This window comes from Camelina sativa, chromosome 20 (genome assembly GCF_030686135.1).
Source record: "Camelina sativa cultivar CO46 ecotype springtype chromosome 20, ASM3068613v1".
In the NCBI taxonomy this organism is placed as follows: domain Eukaryota; kingdom Viridiplantae; phylum Streptophyta; class Magnoliopsida; order Brassicales; family Brassicaceae; genus Camelina; species Camelina sativa.
In genome coordinates this window covers 618,885-642,087 of record NC_141899.1, presented here as the reverse complement: position 1 = coordinate 642,087, position 23,203 = coordinate 618,885, and the positions used below count along the sequence as shown (strand labels likewise).

The window sequence follows — 23,203 nt, the reverse complement described above, 5'->3', positions numbered from 1 at the left end:
AAACTTCTTAAAAGTTAAAACAAAAAATAAAAGTCTCCCAAAACAATCTTTTCTTCTCAAGATACTCAGCTTAATAAAGGACCAATTCGTTGTCAGCTATAGTTGCCTCTCTAAGGACGAGGAGCACAAGAAGAAGGTTGAAGCCACGAATGCTCTTGAGAACTACGCTTACAACATGAGGAACACCATCCAGGACGAGAAGATTTGGTGAGAAGCTTCCCACAGCAGACAAGAAGAAGATCGAGGACTCGATTGAGCAGGCGATTCAGTGGCTCGAGGGTAACCAGTTGGCTGAAACTGACGAGTTTGAAGACAAGATGAAGGAGTTGGAGGGTGTTTGTAATCCGACCATCGCTAAGATGTATCAGGGAGGAGCTGCGGGAATGGACTACGATGAAGCTCCTCCTGCCTCGGGTGGTGCTGGCCCCAAGATCGAGGAAGTCGACTAAGTTGTCTCTTAAGTCATTTTTTAGTGTAAGTTTTTTTTATGATTTATCTTTTTCTATTTGAGCCAAGCAAGTAGTTCTCTGTTTGTTGTTGTTGTCTGGTGACCCTTTCTCTTTAAAACGCTTAGTGATGTTTAGTTATAACTTCTGTGTGCAGCTGATCACACACTGTTGGACAATAACATCATTGTCTATATGTTTGCCCAGGGCCTTCACTTCTTTGTTACTGGAGGCGAAAATGAAAACAAGCTCATCTTATCTTCTTATCTTCAAGGCTTTTTCGATGCTGTTGCACTTCTGAGGTGTTTGCTCTCTCTACATGTTCTAATGGCCTTAATTCTAGTGGCCTTATATTAATCAATATTTCATCGCTAAACACAATACTAAACAAACTATAGAGATTGTATAAATTTGTAGGAAGATAGTGAGATTGTGCTTAATGGATTGTAAGTGAGTGAAAGAGCCGGCTCTGATGGCATTCTTTTGAAACAATTTTATGTGGTCCTTCAAATTAGGCCTGTTTACGGGTCAGATATTGGAGTAAATCGGATCCGGATCAGAATAAATATATTTTGTTTTTTTTTGGTCAACCAATAAATATATTTTGTTAAAAAGGGTAAACAAATTAGTATTTAATTACTTACGAACATAGAGTTGTGTAAAATTACCTTTTTGAATCTTGATAGTAAAAACAAAAAAGTTCAGACGTAGGAGTATATTTTCAAAATTATGTATTTTTCAAAAAAAAAATGTCATAAATAATCTAATAAAAATTTGAAAGTGGATAATGTCGCATGTGAACATGTTTTGAGATAATAAATACAACTAATTAATTAGAACTACCCGAAGATACTAGCTAATTTATGTGAAAATATAATAAATACTGTACTATATTTTCACATAAATTAGCTAGAGCAATTATTCAGTTTGAGGCAAACTGAAATATTAGTATACTAGCTAATGTATGATAAACAGTAGCTTTGAAACTGAATAATGTAAATACTATATTTTCACATAAATTAGCTAGTGTTTATTATACATTATTATCTTTAGATTTATTTTATATTAAAAGAATTAAGTTTATATCAAAACTATAGAGACATGCAGTTAGCTAGATTGGTAGTAAATTACAAAAATAAAACTTAGATATGCTGATTACAAACAAAACAATGTAGAGAAATGGTCCAAAAAATTTTAAAACTATTTATAAAAATGTTTATTGCTCTCCAAAAATCAAAGATATCAAAAAATCTCAAAAAGATTAACTTATACTTCTATATATACATAATACATGCATTGAAAACATAAGTTTTAATGTTGACATTGAAACGAAATTTTTTTTTTATAAATGTGAGCTTTGACTTTGTTACAGTTCTACAAATCCAAATTAAATGATACATAATTTCCTTTTATTGTTATTAGCTAATTAATTATACATAAAATAATTAACAGAAAAAAAAGGAAGAAGAAGAAGAAAAATTCAAGGATCAATTACCACCACCACACAGTCAAGAATTAGGAATGAGCAACGATCACTACCACCAATAAGGCAACAATCTTGTTCTTTATTGTTTCCGTGACTTCTTGATCCTACGGTCCAAATCCTCGAAGAACATCTCGATCTCACGGCTCAGATCAATCGGTATACGGTTAACGACATTAACCGGCGTTAATTTTCGTTTCGTACCAGAAGACCGGTTCGGTTTAGGTTTTCTCGGAGCCGGTGGGCATAACGTATACGTCACCTCCGGAATCTTGTGATCGGACGATGTTGGAGTCTTGCACCCATCTTCGTCGCTGACCGTTGGATCTTCATGATCAGGGAGATCTAACACGGGTCGGGTCTTCTCGACGTCTTCTTCTTGGATCTCCTTGACGCAGCAGATCTCTGCCATTAGACGACGACAAGTTTTAGAAAGAGATAAAGAGAGAGAGAGAGAGGAAGAAGAGAGAAGAGAGAAGAGAGAAGAGATTGCGTGCGTTGGATCGGAAGCTTGAAAGCCTCCATTTCAACTAACTAGTGATCTGTCTCCCAAGTGGCGGGATTACATAAAATAAGTTAATTTATTTGATTTTGTTTTTATTATATATGCTCATTATATACATATATACATGGATATGTCTTCCTTTTTTTGAGTAATCTAGAAAAATAACTGTCTAGTGAAAATCAACGCATTTACGAACCACAACTAACAATGCTTAATTATAACACCTATAACTATAAGATTTAGCACTACCACAATTTACAATATATATGCATGCATGCAAGAAAAATAACCAAAAAAATAATAAAATCAGGAAGATACAGAAATAAGATGATATATAGAGCTCTTAATTTTTATATATTGAAGTTTTTTAAAAGCTCTAGTAAAACTATTTACAAAAAAGCAGTTTTGTGTTTATTTAATTATTAGTACAAGAAAGCAATATTATTTCGTTGACAAAAGTAACTAGTAATACTTTTACTCTCATGTCTATGAAATTCTATAATTTATTAGTTGTTTCGATGATTTGATTAGTCTTAATGACTTTAAGAAGAATAACTAGGGATCTTGATGATCAGAAAAAAACATTCTGCTTACTACTTGAGCATTTTACATTCCTATATCTTTAAAGCACGATTTTTTTTTAATAAATGGAAAATGAACATAACGATAAAAAAAACGAAAAGGAAATAAATAATTTGTCTACAAACTTTGATGCATATCAGACGCACGTGCCTTTGCTTTGCATGGGGACCTGGCGATATATATTTTTGAAACTTCTATGTTTCTCTCATGTTTCTTCATACGATGTCGTCTATGATAAAGGGAAAAACAAAATTTCCAGTATCGTCAAAACATAATTTTCTCAGATGCTTCCTTTATCGTGCACGCAAGTATTGAATCACCAACTAATAATTGACTTCAACCGCACTAATTATTTTTGTTGATACTTGTCATTGTTTCTTTCCTTATCAGTCACGAATATATAATCTCTTTTTATTTCCTATATTTTCGAAATTTTGTTGTTGCATAACCTTTTTATTTTTTGAGGAGTTACCTAAAAAAATAAAATTCTATTAATTATTATAAATTATATATATTGACATGAAAAAACTATAAACTATAAAAATATGCTAATTTAATAAAACAATTAACATAATTAAACTTGATAAAAAAAATTTGGTGAGACAGGTAGCATTAATCCCATATAGAAAGTTAAGTGGATTTTTTTTTTAAACACTTTTAGATGTGTACCAGAAGATAAATGTATTATTAGAATATAGATATACTACACGGGTTAAAACCTTGAAATCCTACAAAAATCATATACTTTGAATACTTATATCAAATACTTGTAAAATTTTATATTTTAAAAATTAATAAAACAATAATAAAATAACAAATGAATACAATATAAATTTAAAATTTTTAAAATTAAATTATTTTCCCGCGGGTTAAATCCTAGTAGATTTCTATAACAAGAGTAAGAATGTTTTCAAGGTAAACCTTTACATGTATCGACCAGTTATTTTAATTTAACTATTTTTATTTGTTTACGGATTTATGATAGAGGACAAAACATAAGATTATTATTAAATGCAGCAATTATTCGGGGGTATGATAATGAGTACTACTAATCATATATCCTTAACATCGTGAGATCTCCAGATTTCAGACGCAACCTTTCATGTTCGAAACCAATAACAATCCACGCCGTTCAAAAATGTGCTTTTCTTTTTTCTTTCATTTTAATACTATTTGTTGTATCCATCCATCACTACTGTTGTTATTTTACTTGTTACTATTATTAATTATCATAAACATTTGAAAATATTGCCTTTTCAATAAATGAATATATGAGTGATGTATACTCGTGGAAAAATTATAACTTTGGATTCCTCGGTCGTAAAATGTGAACCACTTCAGATTTGGTAAACTTGCCGTACCTCTCTAAACGACGACCACCAGAACCACCCTCCAATTAAACAAGTTGTGGAATTATATAGATGTAAGTATATGATATTAAATTAGGGGATTAAGTATGGATTAAGTGAGTAAATTAAAAGGGTTAGCAAAGGATAATGAAAGATTTGGCGACTAGGCATGTGGTGCGATGACTACGCACATGGTTGATTATCATGTCCTCCATCTTTCACGTTTTGCTAATATACCTTTTCTTGGTTGGCTTAATAAATTTTAATATATTATTGGGTCACAAAATTAGGAGAAACAATTCTCAATTCAAGTACGAAATTTTCATAAGTGTAAATAGTACTATTAAAGGTCATGAGAGAAAGTTGCAAAACATGATCAAATAACATGTTTTCGCATTGACCATTTTATTAGTCTGAAAAATTAACAAGATTGTACAATCGAAATTCACAAACTCCTGCAAAGCATACAATATAACAAGTTAAAAATCAGACTTTCTATGCGAGACTCAAATGGTGGATATGCGAGCATGATAACTTATATGCTGTTCTATATCGCCATAAATACTCATACTAGCTTAATTTTAACCCAAAAATAAAAACCAAGAAGAGACTAAAAGCCTTATTATCCTAAACAAATAAATCTTTGTAAATTTTAAAAATGATTGTACCATATAAGAAACTTATAATCAGGGTTTCCCTTAATTGATTCAACTGATTAAAATTATATTAATGCAGAATTTTCTTTTCCTAGTTCTTACAAATACCAAGCTCGATTGTTAACGTCATCAAGTATATGTATTGATATATGTATATATATAATAATTCAAAGAGGGTGGTTTCTCTCGCTTTTTATATAGCAAAGGTGGTTTGCTTTTTTTTACACATGTGGAGAGGTAAGAAAATGAGATACTTTATGACATCAGCGAATGCTGCTTAGACATATTTGAATCAAATCCCACATGCAAATTTTGGGACCATTTCTTTTGCTTGTTTTTTTACCCACTCTATCCAATGATCATCATCAGTAACAAACTATTATTCACCTCGCTAAACTACTTAGTGCCTTAGTGGAAGTTGAAACCTTACTTTAATCATAAAACCCCCTCTAAATAATCAGTAAGTGTAAGATCACGGTGAATTTATGCAATTTAATAGTGTTATTTTTTTTTTTGAAAAAGCATTTAATAGTGTTATTGAGGTCTTCATTTGTAAGCAAACGAGAAAACAGCTTTTACTTATGGAGTTTACCTCAAAAAAGTACTAGTAATATAAACTAAAGTCAAAACATATATGGTATAGTAAAATTAAGATAAAGGTTGGGATCTGGGTCAAGAGATGCTTTCAAAAGCTTTACTTGTGATTCCCACAATCCCACATCTTTTAATAAAAATCGCCTTTGCAGTGTATATTCTGAAGGACACGAGACAGCTTTGTTGTCTATTTGTGTAGGACATGCTTAGTCTAATAAATTATAATGGACCATTTGTCTGAGAGAAAATTCTCACGGAAGTTACATACTGTTTACATGAGTTGTGGAATTTTGTGTTGCAAGTCGCACATGCATATTAATTTTTGGTTTAATTATGAATTTGCTAGCCGCAAAGAGTTTCAAACTCAATTTGATACGGTTAAATTTGTAGACTTAAAACTAAAAACAACTCGATAACTAAACTCTTAATACATATATGAACTAAGATGTGAAATTATGTCGAAATAATCTGATGATTTTAGAATATCGTTTTCGTTATAAAGTAATGCATGCAAACTCATTCGAAGTCATATCGATATCAGCTGGGCATTATTACCAAAAAAATAATAATAATGACACACACAGCTTTGCAATGCTTATATCAATTATAAAGTTGATAATTGATCTACGACGAGTACTGAAATTGACAAAATATTAAAGCGGAATAATTCACCAAAAGTTTTGGGTCCCAAAAGGTTTTATGAAAACAATGAGGTCTAATAGCAATATCCTACTTTTCAAGGTACGAGAATTATAAATATATCTAAATACAAGGCTTTCTCGTTACATCTAACTTGGGCTTTTACTAAAAGCCCAATATTAAAATGTTGACTTCGATTTTGACTCCTCCTCCTCCCGAGTTTTTTCACCGACGAAACCTCACCGTCACCGTCTTCTTCAGTTCACTTAATACCTTTTTCCGGGAACATTCGATTTCCGTTGTGGATTATTCATTAGGGCACAAAAACCCATGGTTGATCCGCGAATGTAAATCGGATTGATTCGTTATCGGTGATTTAGAGGAAACTATGGGGAAATTAGCCGTTGCAGCTATAACGAGCTTATGGGTAATTCCAATGTCGATCATCGTCAATCACATTGTTCCTGAACCCTACATGGTAAAAATATCCCCTTTTTAGAATTTGGGTTCTTCAATTTATCTCTCTGATTTGTTTTGATGACTACATCTGTTGAATTTTGCAGGACGAAATATTCCATGTGCCTCAAGCTCAGCAGTACTGTAATGGGAATTTTAGAAGCTGGGATCCAATGATCACTACCCCACCTGGATTGTAATACCCTCTTCTTGAATCATTATCATATAATTTCTCAAGTAGTGTCACCTTTAAAGTCTGGATTTTTTTCACTTGTGTTTTGTGATTTGGGAATGTTGATATTGCAGGTACTATCTTTCACTAGTACATGTTGCTAATTTGTTTCCAGGGATGTTGTTGATGAAAAATACTACTCAGTCCTTTGCAGAAGCTTGTTCTACGTCTGTCCTACGGTCTTCAAATGCTGTTTTTGCAGTGTTGTGTGGAGTTCTAGTGTATGAGATAATCAGATTCTTGGGGCCAAATCTCAGTGATAGAAAAGTAACTTTTATGGCGGTAGTTATGTCGTTTTACCCTCTCCATTGGTTCTTCACTTTCCTCTACTATACAGATGTTGCTTCTCTAACTGCAGTTCTTGCCATGTACCTCGCTTGTTTGAAGAAAAGATATATGCTCAGTGCATTGGTAAGTAATTTGAAGCAAATTGGTTTTGACTCTGTTAGATCTTAGAGTTACTAGTATGTAGGCGAATTTATTACGGGTTTGTTCTTGCAGTTTGGCACTTTAGCAGTTTTTATCCGACAAACAAATGTAGTGTGGATGCTTTTCGTTGCTTGCTCAGGTGTTATAGATTTCACTCTTGACTCGACGAGGCAGAAAGAGAAAGAAAAAGTAAATCAAGATTTGCATCAGGCGAGTGATATGAAAGGAACAACTCTGAGATCAAATCTTAGAAAAAGAAAACCTGATAGCAGTTCAGACGCTTCAGACCGTTCTAACCACGTTAAAACTGTTTCTTTTGCAGAGGATACGTCAGGTACGCTGGTTTACATGTTTTGTTTTAAGTTTGGAAAAGTTATAGCTAAGTGTAAATGTTCCTCATCTCTTACAAAATCGAAGGTTATTAAATGCAGGCCTACTCTATGATGCTTATGCTGTACTCTCAGCATCTTGGAATATGAAATGGAGTCTTTTGGTCAAGTTTAGCCCTTTTATCGTCGTTGTGGTACTGTTCGGTATTTTTATCCTCTGGAATGGGGGTATAGTCCTCGGTATGTCAATTCAGTTTACATATTTCGTTGAAATGGAACTTTATGAGTCTCTTTACTGATCCAACACCTCAAATTCACAGGTGCAAAAGAGGCTCATGTAGTTTCACTGCATTTTGCGCAGATAATGTATTTTAGTCTGGTCTCTGCTCTTTTCACTGCTCCCCTACACTTCTCAGTAGTTCAACTGAGAAATCTGTTTCAAAAACTCCATAGAAATTGGCCCTTAAGCCTGCTACTTAGCCTTGTAGCTCTAATTGCCGGATTCTCCTCTGTACACTTTTTCAGGTTCGGTTTCTTGACTCCTCTGAAAACGTCTTAAGCTCTTCTACTATAAACCCTCACTCTCTTTCTTTTCTGAAAATTATTTGTAGCTTGGCTCATCCATATCTTCTAGCGGATAATCGCCATTATCCCTTCTATCTATGGAGAAAGATTATCAACTTTCATTGGTCAATGAAGTACCTGTTAGTCCCGGTTTACGTCTATTCCTGGTTCTCAATCCTAACTCTATTAGGTATGTTAAAACCGTTTCTTGTAGTATAATGTGATTCTTTACTTTTTCCCTATTTCTTTTGCATTGTGAACCTGACTTCTTTGTCCTCAACTCTATAGCTAAAACTCGAAGGCAGATATGGGTATTGGTCTATTTCTTAGCTACGTGCGCTGTTCTTGCTCCTACGCCATTGATCGAGTTCAGATATTACACCATTCCGTTTTACCTCTTCATGCTTCACTCCTGTGTCAGAAACAGCGGCTTGGCCTCTTGGCTTCTCATCGGAACTATTTTTGTCTCTGTTAATGTGTTTACAATGGCAATGTTCTTGTTTAGACCGTTTAAGTGGAGCCATGAAGATGGTGTCCAGAGGTTTATATGGTGAGTTCAGTATGTTGTTATATAAAACTTCAGTGTAAGGTTTCTTTGGTAAAACCGATTACAACAGTTCCGCATTATCTGGCTATAGTTTATTTTGGTTCTTCTATACTGTATAGCCACATGGCAAAAACAACATATGTAACGGTAAAGTATGTAATAGTCATCGAATTAGGAAAGTGGTTGGTTAATGTGAGAATTTAGGCGAGTCAATGTGGAAGAGAATTTCCAAAGTCATGGGAACGAGTCTTTTGAGATCTGTTTATGAATAGATTACACCGGAATATTAGGAACTCAAATGTCTTTTGATACAGTCCTAATGTTTTAGTAGTTTTACCAAACTTAGAAAAACAGGAGAAAGATATTTTGAAATTAAGTAAAGTTAAGTAGTTAACCCTGTTCTGTTCAAATTATATTCATTATTAAAACAAATAATTTTTAGACCGTTATATAAATTTGCAGGTCGACGACAATGATGATAATCGCAATAATCCTTTATATAACCGTGACTGATGAACAAAATAGTGAATCTGATAACATTTTAAGTTAGAGTATGAGTAAACTATTTTCTCAAAGTGACTAATATTTGGAAAAGTAACATTTTGTAATTTCCAGAAAAAACAACAAAAAGTGTCGTTTGTGAAAGTAAAAGAAGATTGACTGGAAAGTCTAGAGGAAAAAAAAATGAAAATTCAAATCTGTGAGTAAAAATGGATAAGTTGATAAAATATTATGTCAAACGAGAGTTTTATCTAATCATTGACATGTTGTGTCCAAAACGCGTCTTTCGACTTTTTCAGATTGAAACAAATGACAACCATTAGAGGTTAGAAACTTAGAGTTTACAGGCTTTTTGAATAGTTTGAATCTTATAATAAAGTTTCTAAAGGAATATATAAATTGAATATTAGACTTTTGATATGTGGAAGTACTTTCTGAAAAGGACTTGCAATTTTTGTTCGATGTGTAATAATCGTGGGTTGGCTCAAAATTAACTATAGAGTATGCCTCTTTTCAAAATAATATTGACATTAAGATCTTCTACATTTTAACGTGTTAGAAACTAATAAATGGATTTGATATACATACAAAAATACAATGAGTAAAACTCCAAATAACCCAAAAAGCAAAAGGTATGAAAATATGTATGCCAATTTGGTGTATTTTCACTAAACTATATTATATAGGTAACATAGATACAACATATGAAAAAATTATGAGAATAAAATCTTTAAATCGGAAAAAAAAAATCAAGCCGAGTTATTGTAATTAGTTCTTCAATATATTCAAATTCATGAATAAAAACAACAGTAATATATTCACATTGATGATCTCCATATTCTTCCTTCAAGTGAGATCACTATCACAGAGACATCATCGTGATACCTCCGACGATCTCCTTGTGGTATCTCCAACAGTTCATGAAAATCCATACCTAAAATGAAACAAAAAACAAACAAAGATAAGAATTCAACAATTAATATTCAGAAGTTTGGCTTTTTTTTTTAATGCATGTGAGGAAAAAATATATTTTATTTTCTTACCAAACTTGTTGGCAGCACGAAGGAGGACTTCTTGGATTAAGTGTTGAGCTGGATCGCCTTCAGGAAAAGCAGATATGAAAGATTCAACCTCGAAGATGGCTTCTTGGTTTGAGAAATATTCATACAATCCATCAGAAGAGAGGATCAGGAATTTGTCACGTGACGTTAGCTTGTGGTGACATAGTGATGGAGAACATGTAATGTATGGTGATGTCCCAATGTAGTCTATCCTGAACATCTCTAAAAGTGCATCGTTCCATTTAGGCTGTGCGGGAAAATAATTGATGAACAATTAGATTATCAAACTACGTTTTGGTACGACATGAGTAACATGGGATCTACGTTAACACATAGTATGAGTTGAAAACACATGAAATTTAACGTTTACAATCTTGAGTGATCTTATTACCTGTTTGAGAAATCCAGCTCCAAATGCACGAGTGACCTTAAGGTAACCTTTAACTCTATCATTCTCTACTGCACAATCATCTTCAGGATGTTCCCTCTTGATTCTTTTTACTTCCTGTACTCATAAACACAAAACCCCATCAGTCTCCCTCATTTCAATTAAAACAAAAACACAAAACTTTGTGATTTTTTGTCTACCTCTTCAATTCTTGTGCTATGTTCCATGTTAAGCTGTAAAGGAACCAAAGTATTACGCATGGCTCCATTCGTCAAAATTTCACGATCTTCTAATGAACTATCTTCCTTAATTCTCTCCAACTCCTTTTGCCTTTTTTTCCCGGTGGCTAAATTAGGTTTCCGGCCTAAAACTGCTCGACTATCTCCGACATTCATCACATATACATCTTCTCCTTTCATCAATGTCACGAGAACACAAGATCCCATCAATGCCAGTTCTGGATTCTCTTGGACCATTTGATCAGCTAGCTCTAGGTACGCATCTTCAGTTTTCCTCAGCGCTTGTAAAAGAGCTTTAAGAACATCTTTATGGTTTGTCGTCGTCGAGTTTGATCCTTTCTGATCACATTTGTTATCAGGTTTGGTCTTGTTGTTTGACTTATTCTCCCATTCACATCTCCATTTCACACTCTTCTCTTGGTTTCTTGCACCGGAAGCAACTACATCATCACTGTTCACCTCAGGACAATTCTCTTTTCCCGAATCAGAATCTTCCTCATCGGAACATTTTCCCATCCGGGTCTCGCCGTTTTCTCCAAAAGACCTAACCTTTTCGTCCTTCCGAAGTAACCCATCAAGCTCCTTTTGCACGGCGGTGTATAGATTGTTGAGGAGATAATCCGGCGCATCTGGACCACTGAATCCGTCGTAGATTCCGACAAAGACCCATCCGTTGTCTTCAGATACAACCACGTGTACACGATCCTCCCCTGCTTTCCCCTGAGCCCACTCAACATCCAAAACAGAGTCAGTACTCTGTTTTCCATCTTCTTCTTCAAGATCAGATTTAGGGTTTTCGTGACTTCTTGAGGAACTGATCACATGTTCATGATGATGATGATGATGATCAGACTCTGACGAATCAGAACCGTTGATCGGCTCGATCACACTCTTCTTCAAGCGAGGTTTATTGTTAGAGATCAGACTCGTGAATAGTGTTTTGAATGTTACAAAGCTCTTCTTCGATTTGTGTTTTTTCGTTGAAGCTACTTTTCTTCTCACCTTCTTCGGCTTCTCTTTCTCAGTCTTCTTAGTGGGCTCGATCGGACCCGAATACAACCCGCTTTCGATCGGGCCCGATAAGAACCGCCGCTCAAACGGAGCTGACCCGTGACCCGTTTCGTTGACAATCGGACCCGATTGCCACGTGGTGCCACGCGGCACTGGCTGGAGAGGGAGAGAGGCGAAATTACCGGAGCTCTCGAAAGCGGAGGCGGAGACGGCGGAGCTGTACTGACAATCTGAATCAGAAGATAACGCTCCGGAGAGCGCCGTTGAAGGATTTGCGCTGACAGAAGCGCCGGAGATTGAACGGAAGGTGGTGGTGGTGGTTTCAAGAATAGGTTCTGATCGGAGAGGAATCTCCGGCGAAGGAGAAGGTAATACTACACCGGTGAGATCCGGTCTTATGTAGCAGAAAGAGTGGCCAAGACCGTCGTGAACAAGAGACACGTCGTACCGTCGGGAAATTTCTCCGGCGACGGTTCCTGTACAGCAACCGGTCAAGGTGGTGACTCCATTCCCCATAAGTTGAAGAGGATTTAAAGAGATTTAGAAATCTGAAACGATGTCGTTTTTTCTCTAGCCACTTGAATTGGCGTCGTTCATAAAGAGGAGATGGTGTGTGAATGAGTTTTGGTTAAATTTATGTTGGGAAGTTGGAACCAAATGAAGAAGATGAAGAAGAAGAGACAGAGTCACAATATAGAGAGATAGAGAGAGAAAAAGAGAAGAGTTGACTTTGAGAAGTTTATTCTTTGGGATTGGTTTGTTTTTTATTCTAATGGTTAGTGGAATTAGTAAAATTATTAGAATACTATAAAAATACTTTTGGCAAAAAGCTTTTTCTATACTAAATAAATACGAATCTAAATAGGTTAGTTTGATTATAGCTGAGATTTTAATTTGTGTTTGTTTCTTTTTCAGTTTTGGTTCAGATTTTTTGTTTGTTTTAAATGAAATCCAAATTGAGAAGATTTGTTTTTTTCTTAGGGTTGGAACATCTTTAAATTTTCATTCAAACCCAAGATGAGAAATTCAAAGCCTGTGTGGTAACATTCTGATTCGGGAATCGCGAATGCCCTATCCGATTTGGTTTGACTAAACCAACGTGCAATATTAAAGAGAGAAAAAAATACTAATTTTAATGTATATAAAAGTCTTTTTTTCTATTTTTAAAAAGATGTTTTTTGTACGAAGGAGTTGACTTTGTGAGGAAGAGTGTGGTGGTTTTGTAAGATAGATTAGAAAAAAAAAAAAAAGAGTAATTTAAAGTAGTAATGGCAAAAAGTCAAATGACTTGATAATGTGTTGAAACCCCAAAAAAGAATACAATTTTGGAAAGGAAAATAGGAAATACGTTACTTGTGTTATCACTACGTGGTAAAAAATGGAAAACCCTCCATATTTTACGGGGGAAAAAAAAACAAGTTTTAGTTTCTTTCTGAATGATGTAAACAAATTTTAAAATAACATCTTGAATACACACCCACACAATTTGCGAACAAAAGATCCATAAATCCATTACAGAAGTTACGTGTAAACTGTAATATATTTGCGACGAATTTAAAATTGAAATTTTTAGCACTCAATAATATTCTTTCTGTTTCATAATAAGCTTTATTTTGATATTTTACCCACAAATTAAGAAAACATATTAAAATATTTTTTATACCCTTAAAATTGAAATTGATTCTTGATATTTTTCAATGAATATGAGATTAAAGTTGGAAATTTATGCTTAATTTTATATTGAAAATCTAAAATGACACTTATTTTGAAACAAAAAAATTAGGCTAAAATGACACTCTTTATGAAACAGATGAGTAAATCATAAAAATTGTTGAATTATTTTTAGTTACGTTGATTCATGGCGGTTACTGACAAATTAATATAATACCAGTTTTACATTTATCACACAAAAAAAAAAAAACAATACAAGTAACGCATAATACGAATGAACATTTTATTGTAGAACATCTAGGCACATACAATTGTTAACGTACATGTAATCTGATTACATAAATTATACGAATGAGTTGAGTTTAAATTAAAGTCCCTTCCTTACTCTGATGTCTTTTACTAAAAAACATGAGACTAATTGTGAGATTCATAAACTAAAGCAAAATCAGTAGCTATATGAAAAGGGCCTTAAACTCTAAATGGGCTATATGAAGTATTGGGCCACATATTATCTGATTGGAGAGTTTAATAATATACATAAACAATAAATAAAAAATTGGCGAAACGGCAAAATTCTCAAAGAAAAGTTCATGTTACGCACGGCTTGGTGGGTGGTTGGTTCTTCTGCTTTTCTCTTTCCCCTCTCTGTCTACCCCGCAATGGCTACGGCGAGAACGACCAAGAAGAACATGATGATGCTCCATACAACAATTCCAGAAACATGTCATCACCTCCTCCACTAGGTAACCCACATTTAACTCCGTTTCCTTCATGTGTTGAATTTTACGTTACGCCCGTTTTGTTTTTGGGATCCTACGTTTTTTTTTTATTTTAAAACTACGGAACGAATTCAGATCATCATACTTGTCTTCGAATTTGAAATTATACATGTTATGCTTTACCCTAATCGGTTCATCAACAACATTCACAATCTGGGTAATGTAAACGTTGATCTATAAGTCAAATACTCAATACAAATCTCTCACCTTAAAAAAGGCTCATACTTTTTGGAAACTCTTGTTCTGTTTTTCCTTTTTGCAGGAAAAGGATGTGTTATGTTTTGATTTCAGGTTCGATAAACTTGTCGCTTGAGTGAGTTTTTTATTTTAATTTATTTCACACAACTCAACAACAATGGGGAAGAACTTGCGTCACAAAGTAACTTGCTCCCCAATCCAAAACCACCCTGGATTCATGTGGGGACTTTTTGACATTCTCAAACACAACCATTGGCGTTACATCAAGAAACGCCTTCCTCACAAACGACCCATTTGCAGAAGAAATCCTCCTGGTAATTAAACATTACTTGGCTCCCACTTTTAGAAATGTTTTGGTTAGGTTGGATTTCTTGAATCGAACTTTTGCTAATGCCATGGTTCTGTTTGATGTTCCCAGCTCCTCTGTACATATGTTTAGCTTTCATAATCTCATGAGCATAATGAGATTTCTATAACTGTTGTCTATATCTTCTGTTACATTTTTGATCTTTTTTACTATTTTCTGATTTCATCAGGAACAAAAAACGAAGTAAACAACACAATACCATCACCAGATGGTAATATTCCCCTATCCAAGTGCAAGGTGGAAGATAAAACAGATGTAGTAAGTTGATCCAAACTGATATATGCATTTGTATAGTATCAGAGTCACTCTTAAATCACAAAGGCAGATCCCTTATTAACTATCTCACCCATCTGTTTCAATTCCTTCAGGAATCTGGGCAAATACCAAAGAAGCCTAGTAATTCTTCAGTAAAGTCCAAAGAGTCTAACTCAGGGGAGAAAACTAAAAAGAAACATACTTCAGAGGAGAAGTCCAAGAAAATTAATTCAGAAGAGAGGTCTAGGAAAACACATTCTGAAATCAAAAGGTCTGTGAAAGCTTTGATCAAAGCACTTGTAACAGAGGACAAGTCTAAGAGGAAAGGTCGTCATCACAGAAGCTCCACTTACCCTGTCCAGTCAAATCCAAAAGAGAAGGAGTCATTGAGTGAGGTTGACCCTTCAGATAAGACTTCATCATCAAACAGTGATGATCGTAACCGAGTCTTTAACAAGTCGGTTGGCATTTCACCCGCGATTGGCTCCTTGAACCCGCTTTATCTCATGTCTGAGGAATCAAGCAACAGTGACAGTGAAGATTTTAGGGTAGAGAACAACATTACAGTTGATGATACTACTGATGGAAGTAAATCAGATTTTGATGAAAAAGATTCCAAGAATAAGGAGAAAAGCAACGAGGAAGATGCTTGGTTTGACCCAAAGATGAGTAATACCAAGGACTTCTCAGAGAATGAGGATGATACTTCACCTAGACGGTCAAAAGCATGTCTTGATGCTCTCAATCTGATACACATGAATAGAAACTTCTTGTTAAAAGTATTGCAGGATCCAGGTTCTCCTCTAGCCAGACATTTCCAAAGCCAACAGTCTTTTAGTTCCAAAACAATGAGTAAAGCTGGATCCTTTCCTATTCATGGTAGCAACAGAGAGGATCATAATAACGGGTTTGAATTGGTGGGAGACATTGATAAAAAACCAACATCTCCTTCCATTGCTGCAGAACACAGAGCTGATGAAGATACATATGGTTCTGGTTATGCAAGGAAGCGAGGAAAGAACCAAGTGGTGATCAAACGTTTCAAGGATCTAAGACAGAAGATAAAGCATGTGATTAACGAGAACAAGAACGAGAAACACCGTATCACTATGGATGCTGTGTTAGACAAAGTACCTCGAAAGTATGGTTTTTCGAAAGATTTGAGACACGACATTTTCTCACACTTGAGAGGAAGCTCTGCAACTAAGCACAACAACAAAGCAGAAGGCGTGAAACTGAAGCAAATAACGAGAGCTTCGTCGCTGTGTGGATCGCTTGACAGATACCTTCAGCTGTATGAATGTAGCTTCCAAAGAGATGGGAAGAACAGTAATAACAATTCAGAGAAATCAAAAGTGGAGTCTGAGGAATCAGCGTTGCCTTCTAAGAGAACTCCTAAATTCTTGGGAAGGATACTTTCGTTACCTGAAATGAAATCTTATTCTTTGAAGATTGATGACTTTATTGTCCAACCGATCGAGGAAGAACAAGATGGCTTGGACAACATTTCAGAGATCTCAGAACATCACTCTGAGTCTTCAGAACACGAAGAAACACTTCAACAAACACTGGATGCTTCTGAGGATGCACCCATTGACGCAGAAAACATTACTTCAATGATCGAGACAGGACAAGACAGAGAAATCTCTATGTTCCAGTCCGAACCTGAAACAAGATCCTTAAAAGAATCATCAGAAGAAAGCACTGATGATGTTTTTGACATCCCTCGAGGTATGTACTGTTTATAATCTTTAATCAATCATTACTCCATATCAAAGTTTTTTTTTCGATAAAATTGACAAAGTTTTTTTTTTTGTGTGTACAGAGCAAGAAACAGATACAGAGACCGTCTCAATAAGCAAACAACTAGACGAAGTCCTCAACATAGATGCACAAGATAAATTGAAGTTCAACTATGTAAGAGACATTCTCGAGATCTCAGGTTTCAATGCACCAGAGTCTCTCTCAATGTGGCAATTAGATTACCAGCCGCTAGATCCATTAGTGTACGAAGAAGTGACAACGACAACAACAGGATGTATGTTCCAAGATCCAGAATGTTCGAGAAACGAAGAGGAAGGTGGTAACTGCAACCACTTGCTTCTCTTTGATCTAATCAACGAGGTACTAATCGAAATCTACGAAAGATCTTACCATTATTGTCCCAAACCGTTATCATCGCTATGTAAGATACATCCAATGCCGGCGGGGTATAGCGTTTTGAAAGAGGTTTGGGTTAGAATAAGCTGTTACTTGCGGTACAAGCCACACGACAAGCAAGAATCGTTTGATAAAGTTATGAGTAGGGATTTGTCAAGAGACGATGGATGGATGGATTTGCAGTTCGAGAGTGAATGTGTTGGGATTGAAGTTGAAGATTTGATCTTTGAGGAGCTTCTAGAAGAATTGCTTGTATCAGTTTAAAGGGCATTTCAAGAATCATTTCTTGATCCTTATTTTGGATTTTTTTTTTGGTTGGAGTTTAAGGTACATAAACGAGAGAAAAATGGTTTTTGTATGAATTATTGTTGTTGTTTTGTGATAAAACTTGTGTGTAGGGGAAATCATGTCTTAACATGAGTGAGGATTAAAAAAAAAACAACAGAACAATTTTGCAAGTTAGGTATGTTGTATTCAAACATAGTGTGCAATATACTATGTATAAATATATCGTTTGTGCGAAGACTAAACAAAAGCCCGTCTAGCTCAGTTGGTAGAGCGCAAGGCTCTTAACCTTGTGGTCGTGGGTTCGAGCCCCACGGTGGGCGCTTCTTTTTTTTCAAGCAATTTTGGAATTCGTAGGAAAAGAATCTTGCAAGTGTTCATTTTGACTCTTGGCAACGTGTAAACCCCGAAACTACTACATTTAATCAGTTTTGTGTGTCTTGACGTAAGTTCTCAATCACGAGAAAAGAAAGAAAAGAAAAACACAATCGTTTCATATTAGATAGTAGATACTCTTTTACTTTATATAGAACAAGACTTATCGACACACTGCATGATTCCCCTATGGATGGTTCTCCTGTTTTCAGCATTACTTTTCTTGTAATTTAGAGACGTATGGTAAGAAAGGAGAGATTCGATTCTGAATACCCACAAACAACGGACAAGGTTGATCAAAGACCCACCTTTTACATTGAGACCCCATCTTCAACTTGAATCATCATCTTTTTTTTGTGTACTCTCACTTCACCTTTTTACAAAAGTCATTGACGCCAAACTTTGGAACACTACTTTACTTTAGCAACATCTTGTTTTGTTTTGTTTTTCTCCGAATTGGGTAAACCAAAGTGATATATGTCTCTAATATCTAAACTAATCTCATATGTTGATCAAAGAGATAATTAATGGAAAAGGATTAATTAATTGAAAAAAGAAAATTTAGGTGTTAATTGTTTGATTGACAAGGAAAAAGGTGAACACTGTTAAGGAAATAAATTTTGCACTTTTATTTTTATTTATAACTTTGAATAGATTGTTTTGGTTATAAAATTTTATAATTTTCCAAATTTTAAAAGAAGTTAAAAGTCAAAGATTTTGTTAGATTTTCATGTAAACATAAAACACCTTTAATTTTTAAACTTCTCCATTCCCAAAAATTATTTTCTTCTGTTATTTATTGGAAAAGAGGGTAAACTGAAACCTATTATTACTTTTGAGGAACGATTATTTAGGAAGGTGATAAGAGTGGAGTACGATCGTTGACACGTGGACGGTCAATAAAATTCTAATATTGCCTATAAATAGTGAAGCTCTTCGGTTCATAAGTTTCATTCACTGATTGTTTATTGTAATTGAGCTCTTAAATTAAAAAATCATCTTTTTTCATAAATTCTTCTGAGATAACATGTCTTGCTGTGGTGGAAACTGTGGTTGTGGATCTGCCTGCAAGTGCGGCAATGGTTGCGGAGGGTAATTTCATTATCTTCTTCAAAACCCTAATCCTTCGTTTAGATCATAACCCAATTTTAATTATGGTTAATTTGACATACTATCTCTGTTTTTATTTGTTTTTTGGGATTTGTATAGTTGCAAAATGTACCCAGACTTGGAGAACACCTCGACCGAGACACTTGTCCTCGGCGTTGCTCCAGCTATGAGCTCTCAGTACGAGGCTTCCGGCGAGACTTTCGTCGCCGAGAATGATGCCTGCAAGTGCGGATCTGACTGCAAGTGCAACCCTTGCACCTGCAAATGAACAACTCCATATAAACCCTAAAATAACCCTAATGTTATGTTAGGTGTTTGCTTTTATATGTAATAAATTGGCTGACTTCGCCGGTAGTTTTATCGGAGAACGTTGGTCTTTGTTGTTGTTCTTCTTCTGTGTGTTTTTATGGTTTGGTGGTCACTGAGATATCTCTGTATGTTTTGTCAATGTGACTTTTATAAACCAAAATTATTATGGGTTTTGTATTTGTGTCTTTGCAGTAGACAAGTTTGCTTCTTTCTTCTTGCTCAGTACACGTTTAAGATCAATTCCCATGTCTATGGTTAATACACAACAAGATCAAACAATAATGAAATCACTTCACACATAATACATAAGTTCTTGTTACTAGAAACAAACAACTAAGGTGTTGTTGAAGCAGAAGAAACTGGCTTCTCGAGGATTCCTTCAGTGGCTCTTTTAAACAAGTTATGTACCTGTCTTGAGGTGAAACCGATTTTCTCTAAATCACTAAGCTGTATGAACATTCAGATAGTTTGTTAGTAGATGAAGACAAGTGTAAGCTTTCGTAGAAGATATTAGGGGAGAAGAATGAATGAATGTATTACCGATTTTAAAGGGCTTGATCCTCTGAGTTCAGTAATGTAGTCAGCCATCTTATCTCCAATTCCCTGAGAAAAAAAAGCTATGTTTAGTGAAACCAATATTGACAATGGAAGCAGACATATTTTGAATTTATTTTGCTGCTGTTTGCACGGTTCACAAAAGTTACCTTTAACTCCATTAGCTCTTCTCTGTGTGTTCAAAAAAGAATAAATGAATGAAGTTAGTGTGATCCTAAGGGTTATGCAAGCAGATGAAACTGGAGGCTATTATTACCTTTTGGCTGTGTTTAAGAAGTGAATATACTCATTTATGAGAGAGGTCTGTGAACAGAAAAAAAAATTGCAGATAGATCAGATTTCAAGTTCTTGTCAACCTAGATTCATGTTTTGAAAATGATGATACCTTTAAATTAGTGCTCCACGCATTGAACTTCTGGCAAGTGCCTTCCATCTGCCTATTCTCAGGGTTTGCAGAAAGAAAAGGTGTTTTTGGGGTCATTGGCTTCAGAATAGGAGAGCTTCCATCTGCTGATTTTGGTTTTGCATTGGTGTCTATCGGAGACAGAGCTTCTCGGAGAGGACTCAGTTCAGTATATTTCTTCTCGAGGTCCAATGGGTTATCTAGAATAAACGCACACCAAGGTGATGAGAAAAAAAGAAATTTCAAAATTGTTTATTAATAAGTAGCACATCAAAGCAAACCTTTAAAGCTCGCTTCTAATACCAATAGATCCTCTTCAGCAGATGTGTTTCTCTCATCTTCTTTGGTTGGAGAATCTAACTGCAGATCCTGTATAGGTTCCTGGATGTTCAAAGAACTTAATCACTTATTACGCTTCTTATTTTGTACGTGGTGTAGAATATATCATACATGGGGAAAATGAGTTTATATCGATGTTTTTTCCATAATGAAAGCAGAAGAGCGTACCCATAAATGTGAAGCAGCAAGAGTTTCCTCACCAAATAAGTTCCTTTCCGTCACAAAGGCGTCCCTGTACATGAATAAAGATGAGGGAAGTGGTTTCAGGATGTAGAACAATTAACTGAAGCATTCAAAGACAAAAGGGATACCTCTGTCCTGTGCCAGCAAATTTAGCACCTGCAATGGCTGATCTATGACAGATGGATTTCTTGAACGAGCTTTGAAAAATTGAAGTTTGATTTGTACTTAGCAAGGGAGAACGTATTGCCATCATTCTATGCGTACTTTTCGTCTTGCCTTTTGATTCAAGCCAAGCTTGCAGTTTTGCTTCCATATCTATCTTAACCTTGGGGGTCTCTACCTTGAGATTCAAAGAAACATTGTTTGAGATGTGCCTTGACCTTGCAGCCAAGCTAACAGTGCGAAGAGATTCTTGGTATTCTCCAGGATTCTAAAACATCAAAAACAAACAAATAGATTCATCACGTTAGCCACTAAGGGTATCTTTAATCAAAGACTACACAAAAATTCTCCATTTCCTTACCAAACATGCCACCATAAGAGCTCTACTTGTTCCTCCAAGAGAATCCTGCAGTATTCTAGTCAATTTGCTTTCCCTATAAGGTACTCTTGGCAGGTTATTATTCAGAGCATAAACCACATTGGACAATGCAAATAACGACTGATTAATCTTGGCACTCTCTTGTAGACGGATTCCTTCATTGCCTGTCCTTCTATTGTCTTCGTTACCTGCACAAGCCATAGAGTTTTTGTTAACACTGCAGAGAAGGACTTCTGATGTGTTCAAATACTTCAAAAGAATGGTAAAAGCATAAAAGCATAACCTGCCAGATCAATGAGATTGATTTTTCCAGTGACAAACCCTTGTGAGGTTACTGAGATCACAAGCACTCCATGGCTTCTACTAGAGACATCATTTAAACCAGTATGTGCAACTTTCCTCCGCTGAACACCAGACGAGTATACCTCTTGAAACTCAGACATGGAATCAACTTGGACACTAGAAAGTCCCTTAAGATGAACTTGACCATCTTTATCATCCCAAATAGCAATCTCGTTGGCTTTAACTTCTAAAAGATCCCAACATCTGTCCATGTACACTTCATAATATGAAATCTCTGCTTTACTCCCTGTCTTTTCGCACATAGACAGAACGGTGGACATGGTCAAAGGCATAAGACCTGGTAGCTCATCGATTCCCTGATTATAAAATGCAAAAAAAAAGCTCATGAAACCCAATATGAGGAAGCAATATACAGAAAACCTCAAAAGTTATAAAGATCAATCAATGTCTGTTACAGCCAATTTGATATAAAAAAAAAACTCCACAAAGAAAAAGAATTGTATAAAATCAATCAGAAGCTAAGTAACCGAACATACTCTAATCACTAAAAATCTCTCATTTCACTAAACCCTATCCTCTACAGATCAAACAACACTGGTCACAAGTTCTACAATTTCAACACAGACCAAAGAGAAATCCGATTTCAATAGTCACCCAAAATCCAAAAATTGTAGCTTAAAACAGACCTGCATAGTAAAGGTCTTTCCGCTTCCGGTAGCTCCATAAGCAAGTACTGTAGCGTTGAAACCATGAAAGATCCCTGAAATCAAAGGGCTTACTTCTCTATCGAAGATCTGCTTCACGTTATCATCATCTCCCCCATAAAACGCATCCAACTGATAGGATTCGTTTCGACTGCTCCAAAATTAACACCAAATCCATATTCAAAATTTGTAAAAGTAACAGTAAGTAAGAAACCCTAAAAAAAAAAAAGAGGATTACCAGGTATCTGGATCGTTGAGGTGAACTGTCACATGACTAGAGTCGTCATCATCATCGCCCTTGGTTACGGAAACGCAGGATCGTCCTCCTCCGTCACCACTCTCGTCGGATATCTCTAAGGGAAGAAAGGGACGAACCCTGAGAACGACCCTCACCTTCGAATTCGAAGACAAATCCAAAATTTTTGCTTTCGCTGGGGTTTTTTTCGAATCCATCTCTCTCTGTATGTTTTGAGAAAAAGAGAGAGAAAGATGAGAGTTAAAATTTCAAAATTTGAGTGATCCCGTTATTTTTTAACTTTTCTAAAAGGCCTTCATTATTATTTATTGTTTATTTTACTTTCTCGGACTTTGGGCATAATTTTGGGCCCATGTCACATTCAAATCTCATCGGACGGCTCTCTTCTAAAAAAATTCA

At 35.3% G+C, this 23,203-nt stretch overlaps 5 protein-coding genes, 1 non-coding gene and 2 pseudogenes across 10 annotated transcripts; 5 read left to right on the top strand and 3 right to left on the bottom strand.

The window, feature by feature from the left end:
• The first annotated feature begins 115 nt into the window (after positions 1–115).
• Positions 116–449, top strand: LOC104768407 (heat shock 70 kDa protein 1 pseudogene; annotated as a pseudogene).
• Positions 450–1,769: 1,320 nt separating this feature from the next.
• LOC104768406 (cyclin-dependent protein kinase inhibitor SMR3 pseudogene) lies at positions 1,770–2,475 on the bottom strand (annotated as a pseudogene). The gene has a single exon (XR_015593852.1). The product of XR_015593852.1 is annotated as a cyclin-dependent protein kinase inhibitor SMR3 pseudogene (transcript).
• A 3,954-nt stretch (positions 2,476–6,429) lies between these two features.
• LOC104768404 (dol-P-Glc:Glc(2)Man(9)GlcNAc(2)-PP-Dol alpha-1,2-glucosyltransferase) lies at positions 6,430–9,010 on the top strand. Of its 4 annotated transcripts, none has more exons than XM_010492390.3 (8): positions 6,430–6,732; positions 6,818–6,906; positions 7,017–7,353; positions 7,444–7,705; positions 7,803–7,940; positions 8,021–8,225; positions 8,312–8,454; positions 8,553–9,010. In XM_010492390.3, exons 1-8 carry the CDS (start codon positions 6,643–6,645, stop codon positions 8,816–8,818), a joined length of 1,530 nt encoding a protein of 509 aa, XP_010490692.2. In that variant the 5' UTR covers positions 6,430–6,642; the 3' UTR covers positions 8,819–9,010. The 4 variants fall into 4 exon arrangements, 3 of the variants coding, with proteins under 3 accessions (XP_010490692.2, XP_087362405.1, XP_087362406.1); XR_015593851.1 differs by having other exon boundaries at positions 6,472–6,732; positions 8,062–8,225; XM_087506279.1 differs by having other exon boundaries at positions 6,482–6,732; positions 7,058–7,353.
• Positions 9,011–9,955: 945 nt separating this feature from the next.
• On the bottom strand, positions 9,956–13,001 carry LOC104768403 (putative protein phosphatase 2C 66). Its single transcript, XM_010492389.3, has 4 exons — positions 10,962–13,001; positions 10,765–10,878; positions 10,356–10,620; positions 9,956–10,246 (listed from the first exon to the last, which is right to left on the bottom strand). Exons 1-4 carry the CDS (start codon positions 12,525–12,527, stop codon positions 10,131–10,133), a joined length of 2,061 nt encoding a protein of 686 aa, XP_010490691.1. The 5' UTR covers positions 12,528–13,001; the 3' UTR covers positions 9,956–10,130.
• A 1,237-nt stretch (positions 13,002–14,238) lies between these two features.
• LOC104768402 (uncharacterized) lies at positions 14,239–17,845 on the top strand. Its single transcript, XM_010492387.3, has 5 exons — positions 14,239–14,425; positions 14,724–14,973; positions 15,196–15,284; positions 15,395–17,012; positions 17,107–17,845. Exons 2-5 carry the CDS (start codon positions 14,817–14,819, stop codon positions 17,703–17,705), a joined length of 2,463 nt encoding a protein of 820 aa, XP_010490689.1. The 5' UTR covers positions 14,239–14,425; positions 14,724–14,816; the 3' UTR covers positions 17,706–17,845.
• Positions 17,846–17,976: 131 nt separating this feature from the next.
• Positions 17,977–18,049, top strand: TRNAK-CUU (transfer RNA lysine (anticodon CUU)). The gene has a single exon. It is a non-coding gene; the product is annotated as a tRNA-Lys (tRNA).
• A 1,004-nt stretch (positions 18,050–19,053) lies between these two features.
• Positions 19,054–19,697, top strand: LOC104768399 (metallothionein-like protein 2B). The gene is made up of 2 exons (XM_010492350.2): positions 19,054–19,193; positions 19,311–19,697. The coding sequence occupies exons 1-2, from the start codon at positions 19,129–19,131 to the stop codon at positions 19,477–19,479; spliced, it is 234 nt and encodes a 77-aa protein (XP_010490652.1). The 5' UTR covers positions 19,054–19,128; the 3' UTR covers positions 19,480–19,697.
• On the bottom strand, positions 19,666–23,104 carry LOC147918369 (kinesin-like protein KIN-10B). Its single transcript, XM_087506278.1, has 12 exons — positions 22,787–23,104; positions 22,531–22,699; positions 21,825–22,200; positions 21,524–21,729; positions 21,129–21,430; positions 20,986–21,049; positions 20,760–20,859; positions 20,461–20,678; positions 20,332–20,378; positions 20,225–20,246; positions 20,061–20,123; positions 19,666–19,967 (listed from the first exon to the last, which is right to left on the bottom strand). Exons 1-12 carry the CDS (start codon positions 22,999–23,001, stop codon positions 19,854–19,856), a joined length of 1,896 nt encoding a protein of 631 aa, XP_087362404.1. The 5' UTR covers positions 23,002–23,104; the 3' UTR covers positions 19,666–19,853.
• Between the last annotated feature and the right edge of the window lie 99 nt (positions 23,105–23,203).